Source organism: Oxyura jamaicensis, chromosome 8, assembly GCF_011077185.1.
Source record: "Oxyura jamaicensis isolate SHBP4307 breed ruddy duck chromosome 8, BPBGC_Ojam_1.0, whole genome shotgun sequence".
NCBI classification, from domain to species: Eukaryota; Metazoa; Chordata; class Aves; order Anseriformes; family Anatidae; genus Oxyura; species Oxyura jamaicensis.
The window spans coordinates 26,100,547-26,108,274 of NC_048900.1; the positions used below are offsets into that span (position 1 = coordinate 26,100,547).

The 7,728-nt window shown below is 38.4% G+C and overlaps 1 protein-coding gene and 1 long non-coding RNA gene across 2 annotated transcripts; one reads left to right on the forward strand and one right to left on the reverse strand.

The window, feature by feature from the left end:
* Positions 1-757: 757 nt before the first annotated feature.
* MAGOH (mago homolog, exon junction complex subunit) lies at positions 758-2,266 on the reverse strand. The gene is made up of 5 exons (XM_035332690.1): positions 2,101-2,266; positions 1,969-2,027; positions 1,786-1,896; positions 1,380-1,462; positions 758-1,069 (listed from the first exon to the last, which is right to left on the reverse strand). The coding sequence occupies exons 1-5, from the start codon at positions 2,231-2,233 to the stop codon at positions 970-972; spliced, it is 486 nt and encodes a 161-aa protein (XP_035188581.1). The 5' UTR covers positions 2,234-2,266; the 3' UTR covers positions 758-969.
* Positions 2,267-2,346: 80 nt separating this feature from the next.
* Positions 2,347-5,655, forward strand: LOC118170455. The gene is made up of 3 exons (XR_004752723.1): positions 2,347-2,502; positions 4,396-4,691; positions 5,066-5,655. It is a non-coding gene; the product is annotated as an uncharacterized LOC118170455 (long non-coding RNA).
* Positions 5,656-7,728: the final 2,073 nt, after the last annotated feature.

Below are 7,728 nucleotides of genomic sequence, written 5' to 3' on the forward strand. Positions count from 1 at the left end.
TGCCCTGTTACAGGTAAAGGTGCCAGTAAATCCTTATCTGGTTTTGATAAGATGCCCGTTACACTAGAAACATCACTCAGAAGAAACACTCTCAAAGTTAAAACTTCTAGCTGAAATATGTGAGGCGTTTTACACAAGTTTCACCATGCTTCCAAGTTCTCATCTTGCAGCAACTTTCTGCTGCATTCAGGCTTAATTGGGAAGTTATAAACGTGACAGCTCCCCCTTACTCACCATAAGGTGGGCACCAGCAGATGTCAGACTGCCAGAGATGCAGTTCAAGTTCATATTTATAATGAAAGCCATCCACCTGCTTCCCATAGTGCTTTCCAAAAATTACCACTTTGAAGTTGAGACATATGTTTGATCCTCTAAATCTATCAAGCAGTTCTGCACAAAGGGCGTACTAGTCTAGAACTTAACTAAATACATTCCACACTTTTAATTTCAGTTTGTCTAAAATTTTTAAGAGAAGCTGGATGGGAGTCTTGGTGCCTGAATGGGCCTCGCATGATCTATTGTTTACTTTTGTTCTAAAGGCAGGTGGGCACTCATAGCAGGAGGTTGTTACAGTTTGTGTCTTTGCTATAATCAGTCATCATCGGCTTTAGTTTTTTGAACAGGTGAGCTGTCTCCCATGATTTCCAAATTGGGACAGTAACACAAATTTATCGTCTGCTGTTGCATAGATAGAATAAACGAAATACAGCTCTGTGATACAAATGAAATAATATCCTGAATGCAGCAGGATAAAAGAAGTGTTAGGTAGTCAGTTTATCACCAAAACTTAAATTAAAAATACAGATCTCACCATTTTATTACGACAGTCACTTACAGTTTGTAAAAAAAAAAATCTAACATACATAAAAGTTTCAGATCTGAAGAAGCAAGGAAGTGAAAAAGCATCCCTCCTCCCTCCCCCCTCCCCCCCCATACAGACACCGTAATACAAACTTCAATCTGTTTAATTTAAATTGGCTTAATCTTGAAATGTAGTCCAATAAGACTGAAGACTAGACACTTAAGGTCCTGGACCAGGTAGTAGAATACTCTCAAGCCTTCTGGATCCCTGCAGTGCACAACAAGAAGGAAGAAAAAATAAGCTCTAAGAGAACAGCCATTAGAAGTAACACATATATAAAGCCCATAGCAGTATTTTTCAGAGGTAGTCGTAGACGTAACAGACTCATTTCATCTGGCACTGATAAAACTTAAAAACATTTTGCATTCCAAGTTTGTAAGTCTTCATAGAACGTACACAGGCCAATGACAGTTCTAAGTCTGAATGTCTAGCAGGCGTTCTTATAGTAAGCTAACGTAGATATCTAACATAGATATCTACATGACAAAAAAAGGCAGAAAAAAAGCAGAATACATACTTTGATTGGTTTACATCGATGAGTGAACCAATTTTTGATGTGGTAAAGGAAATATGCTCATCACCAATTACTATTTCAAGCTCCTACAAAGTAAAAGATTATGATATCAAATTACTACATTGCAGTATTAGTTACAGAAATATATATTATGATTTCAAATTACTACATTGGGCTATTAGCTACAGAAATATTTAAGCAGTAAGATGAAGGATTTTACATTTTTATTACAAGGGTACTGAATGCATTATGTTTGTGAATCCTTAGCTCTCACAATGAGATTGTGATTTAGACAGTGCACAAGTTTTAAAATAACATTCATTTACCTCTTTGCTAGAAAGAATGCTGACAGAAAAGCTCAGTGAGATAATACACAAGAGCAGGAGCAGCAGCTAGAGCAGACACCGACCTGCCGGCCCACCCTGTCGGGAGGAGGCCACAAAGCATCATCTTCTTTAGTGATTTCGCTGTCATCGATTATTCTCTTCAGCTCCTCCATCACGCTCTTGTGGACGTAGGCCTGGAGGCGACACCCGGCGTGAAAACCCCGCTGTATCGTCACCCCTCACCCTCACCCGTCCCTTCCCCTCACCTCCTTTCTGATCATCACATCGTTCTTGTAGTTGCTGTTGTTGGCATAGCGCAGTTTCCCTGCCGGGAGAAGGACACACGTTACCCCCAGCCCCGACCCCCGGGAGTCCCCCCCTTCCCTCCTTCGGCTCACCGTCGGGCCGGAACTCGAACTCGAGGAACTCGTGGCCGAACTTGCCCTTGTGCCCCACGTAGTACCGCAGGTAGAAGTCGCTCGCCATGCTCCCGGCACGCAGCGCGGCCCCGGCGCCGCCCGAGCGCGTCATGGCGCCCGCGTCCCGTCCCCCTCTCCCGCCCCGCGCTGCCATTGGCCGCGGGAGCCCGGCGGAGCGGCCGCTGCGCCCCCCTGCGGCAGGGCCGGCGCCTGCAGCCCTGAGGGCACCCCCTCTCCTCCTCCTCCTCCTCCTCCTCCTCCTCCTCCTCCTCCTCCTCCTCCTCCTCCTCCTCGCCCCCCTCCCGCCACACTCCCCAAAGCAGAAGCCAACCGTGGCGACCTCGCGATCGCCAAGGCCCCCGGCGACACGAAACGGTACAGGTGAGGGGCGCCCCCCTCACGCCGCCGCCCCAACGGTCGCTCGGCGCCGGCCCCTGTTCCGGGCACTGAGGTACCTGAGGGCTCAGCCCCAGCGTACACGCCAGTTTGTCTGCAGAACTTACCACAGCGACAGCCCGTGCAGTAGTTTTCTGAAAAATAGTAACTTCTAGGTGCTCTTTTGTGAGGGTTAAGTACCAGGTTGGGATGCGTTTTAGGACTTTACTGGACTAAAATAACAGAGCAAAGAAATTACCTCTTTTTTTCCTCATTTAACTGCTATTTGCTTGGACCTACAGACACTAGTCACTAGGCACACACAAAATAAAGAACAATTCCCTGTAGGCTCACCAAGACTGAGGTAAAAGGGGGGGGAAAAAGAGATTGAGAAGTAAAAGTATTCAAGGGTCACACCTGACGTGATCATGGACTCCTAATGCCGTTCACTCTGCACTTCAAGCATCTTCTCTGCCTCGGTTAGACTGTTTTTATGTTATTATTATTATTATTATTTTTCTTCCAAGGGAATTGAAGGATATTGAGGGACAGTGATAATAGCCTGGACAAATCTACTTGTGAATAACGACTAAAAACTAAATATGTGCAACCCAGGTAAATGATGTAGTGCGCTTTATCTTAAGTCTAATATATGTGCTCATTCAATTTGTATTCCAGTTTGTTCTTCTGTAGGATGCAGCACATGACATGTACTGTGTGCATGTGCAACAGTTCAGGTTTCATGCGTTTAAGAGCAAAAGAAACATTCCAAAAAATGGGTTATTGTAAAATGTACTCATTTAGACAGAGCATGGTAAACACAGAATGCTTGTTTTCCTTTCCCTGCAGTGCTTTCTGTACAGTGTGTAGTCAGTCTCATTTTTTTCTTTTTATTAAGGATTTTTTGAGGCTGAACTATCTAAAGGATCATCTAAACTTTCGAGCTGCAGATTGCTTTAAGTTGGCAGAATGGAACTTGTTATGTTAGGAGCTGTACTTGATGATCTTTGTAGGTCCCTTCTGCCTGGTCAGAGACTGTGGACTGAAATTCCTTCAGGAACTAGATAATCATAAACGTTGCTTCATGTTACATGTGGAAGTTGCACTTCTTTGTCATTTTGTTTTCTGACAAAAATACCCATGAGAAAGACTCTATAAATGCTTTGTTCCTTAATCGAAAGAAGACTTCAAAATATGTGATGTATCTCAACTGTATTGCTTAGTTTACTATTGCAAATTGCATATATTTTGTGGTGGTTGATGTGGCCCAAGAGGAATTACAGTACAGAATAAAGTATTGTCACTGAAATTTAAATACCAAATTTATTTATTTATTTATTTTTAAATTTCTGTTCCTTGGCGAGGGGGAATAATTATATTATTTTTAACACTGCTTTTATCCTGCAGGTGTAGACAGAAGGGAATGAACAAATATCTGCAGCTTTAATGAGTAATCAAAAATCAAATCAAATTAAGTAGCTGAGTCATCTTCAAATGACAAGTTTTATTTTATTTTTTTACTTTGGGCTATGAGCATATCACAGATTCTACATTTTTTCACTATGCTGTCCAGTTAATTAAATTGAAGTAATCTATTTGTTTTTATCTGTTGTTATCTAATTTTTATCTAATTTACTCACTTCTTTGCCTTCAGTAACATGTTGTTGTTGTTTGGAAATGTAATTATGTAATTAACAACAAAAAACAACAATTTGACAAAAAGTTATTCCACTTTCAAGTCATCCTTCATTCTTAGCAGATCTTCAGTGACATTGTTGTGGGAAAGAGGGTATGATTCAGTAGTCTAGAACAGTTATAGATAAAGTAGAACTCAGCTCTTTTTTGATGATTTAGATGTTTTCAGGAAAATTTACATTGCCCATGTGATTGATTTCACAGGTATATCAAACTGCAAAATGGTTTGCATGCATTACTTATTTCCAATGTCAGCAATGTGGAGGAAGAATTCTCAGAAGAGAGTGGTGTAGAGTCTGAGACTGGAACTGATGATGACAATGATTCAGGAAAAGACAGCGAAGATGATGAAGAAAATTCTGATAACAAAGGATGATGAGAAAGTTAAACATGAGGAGAGTCCCAGTGACTCAGATATGGAAATAGAAGGGTTAGCAGTAGAAGAAGCATGGGCAGAACCAACAGGAAAGAAAGAGGAGGATGAAAGTACGGAGAAAATGGTATATGTTTATGTTACAGATTTTAATGGTTTTGGAGTTGCAAATCCTGTCCGTCTTGGAAAGCCAGCTCAATAACCTATTCTGGAGTCCTATTTGTCAGTGTACTGTTTTTCTTTAGTAGTTCACTGTCCAGCTTTCTTGCTCAAGTTTGAGCCTTTACTGCTCTTGTTCCTATCTTCACCCTTTGCTGAGTGATTTCCCTAGCATGGCAACAAATTAACAATGTTTTTGCCTTCCCTCCTTCCCCCTGTTTATTTGTTTGTTTTTCTGGTTAAATTTCAGTTACTTCCTTGTCTGATCATTTGTCTGCCAGATAAGATTAAACATTTTTCTTACAAGTTGTTGCAACAATATACAATGTGTTTTCTTTGCAGTCTGCTGCTGCCCTTTGTGTTACTGTTGGCAGTATTTTTGACCCTGAAGATTTGCCTGGGCTAGCACACTTTCTTGAACACAGTATGTATCATTTTTCATGCTAGGCTTTCTTTTCAGTTTTGAGCTTTCACACTGATTTTGACTTTTGTATCAGTTTTGATGTAATCTTAATATTTTTTACAAATCAAGCTGTTTGTGTATTTTTTTATTGAACTCCAATTTTAATTCTGGTGTGGCTTGATGTGTTTAAAAAAAAGTGGCCTGATGTGAATAACAAAGTGATTATATAGTCAAATAAATTTTAATTTTCTAATGTATGAAAATAAAAAGAATATGAGCATGTGTGTAAGATACAACTGCTGAAATGTGTACATTTCTGTATTTGTGATGAGTAATGATACTTAAATATCATGTGAAGGTTTTGTGTACTCTAAATAGTTTTGTTAAAATTAGTCCTGTTCATTCACAGGTTTTGTGTATGTGTTTTTTATCCCTTTAAATCAAATGCATATTAAGGCTACAGTAATTACTCTGTCAAGTCCTTCTGAAACATTTCTTTCTTGCTAGTATCTCTAACAGTTTCCTTCTATGAAACTTGTACTAGTCACACACCATTAAGTGCTCCGAGTAAATTTCAGCCTCTTATCTGTAATAAGAAGTTATTGAAAGATAATAATAAGAATGTTGTCTTCAGAGTTCTGCCAGGTGTCATTAAAAAAGTGAAGACATCAGCCCATCTTTTGAAGTTAGCCATTCACCCAGGTAATGGTGGTTGCAGAGCAATGATACAGTGTGTTATCACAGATTTCTTATTTTAGAGGACTATGAATTCTTCCTGTCTTATTGATCTGTAGATGATTTCTTGATTTTTCACTGAATGGACTGAGATACTAATTCTTTGTTTCTTAGACTTCCTTCAATTTTAGATTTGATGAATTATATTAACTTGTGTGTTTGCATGTGTATCTGCTTGTTTTTTTTTTTTTTTTTTTTCCAGGGGTCCCCTAAAAAAAAAGTTAAAGACAGACATGCTCCAGTTCTGCTTATAAGACAAAAAATATTTTAAATCTTGTTTCTTGTATTCCTATGGGTCTGATGTGTTCCTGAAGAAACCCGGTGGCAGTGAAAATGCTTCAACTGATTGTGAGTGAACAGTTTTCCACTTTGACATCCAGCAGCAACATTTTAAAGCAGCACTTGATAGGTTATGTGGTCACATTAAACAAATAATTACTTAGATTAGAATACATTATGGCAGTATGTATTTGCTTAAAGAAACTGAATTAGGTGTTTCTATTTCCATGTTTTGGTCAGATTTAAGTCGGAACTTCTGAACATCTTTTTAGGGGTTAATTTTTCTGAACATCTTCTTAGGGTTAATTATTGCCATTATTAATTTATTACATTTCTCAGTTCCCCAGTGGAGAAGTATTTTGAGAATCTTCTTGTGGTCTGTTCCTTTTAAATGTGGGTTTACTTAGGTTTACTTAGGTTGCTGCGGAGCATTGAGTACCATGTGATTAAGTCTTCAGATGTAAAGGTTTCATTTATTCAGGCTAGTGTCATTGCCTGTATCTCTTGTATGTTGGAAGTAATAATGTTTCTCTCTTTCCAGTAGGCAAAATGAAAATATTACCATTTTTCTTTCTGCTTTAGATGGGCTCAGTTTTTCATTCATCCATTAATGATCAGGGATCCAATAGGCCATGAGTTGAAGCTGTTGACAACGGTAAGAGTAATAATAATTGCAATCTCTCTTTTCTTGAGATTCTCAGCCTGAAGTTCCTGAGTACAGTATTTAACCAGCATACTTTCATATTCAATGTTACAAATTCTCACTTACATTTAGAACTTCACTTCAGAAGTAACTTGTATTTAACATTTGGGTCAGTGGAATTTTATGATTTCCCTGAAATTTGAGCCTTCCTCATATCCATACTTTAATGGTAAAGGACACTTAGAGTCTGCCATTAAGAATGGTGAGATGTAGTGAGTGTAAAGCAGTTAGATAGTAATATTGCAGGGATGACAGTCTTCTTGAAAGCAATAGTATATTCTGTTAGAAAATCAGAATTACCATTTTTTTTGAAGTAGGGCAAACTTACTCCGCAGAAGAACCTCAAAAGGTGTTAATGAAACAAAACAGAATTTTGGCAAACAGAAGTAACAATGGGTTAAAGATGTTCACTAAAGGAATTGTAAAAGGTTTTTTATTGAGGTTTCACAATATATGAAGAGAGGTTAAAGAGTGTCAGTTTTGAAATAAATGTTAATGTTAAATTTATTTTTTTTCCTCATTTGAAAAGCAAATCAGTTTGGTTCTAACCTGTTTGTTAAGTCAGCATTAGAAGCTGGAGTGTATTCCATTGTATTAAAATTGCTAGCCTTGAAAAGTAACAGGGATGTGGTACCAATGAATCCACATCATTATATTTTATTTTCACAAATCAAGAAATTAAATATTACTTATTTAAATTATTTTTTTTTCATGGTGGAATTGTTGCTTCAACTTGCACATAATATTATTTGCTCTTATTTGCATTTAAAAATGTGTGTAATTTCTCACTTCTAAATCTTAGTTATTTAGAAAATCTAACTCCAGCATGTGGAAGCTTGTTTCCAGTGTTTTCTTCTGAGATACAGAAAGAATTTGGCACATCTT

Excerpts from the sequence above, each read along its gene's own strand:
- MAGOH (XM_035332690.1), bottom strand. The coding sequence starts at position 2,233 with ATGACGCGCTCGGGCGGCGCCGGGGCCGCGCTGCGTGCCGGGAGCATG. Across the intron at positions 1,897-1,968 it reads ATGTGATGATCAGAAAGGAG|GCCTACGTCCACAAGAGCGT; the intron begins GTGAGGGGAAGG and ends TGTCGCCTCCAG. Across the intron at positions 1,463-1,785 it reads CCGACAGGGTGGGCCGGCAG|GAGCTTGAAATAGTAATTGG; the intron begins GTCGGTGTCTGC and ends TTTACTTTGTAG.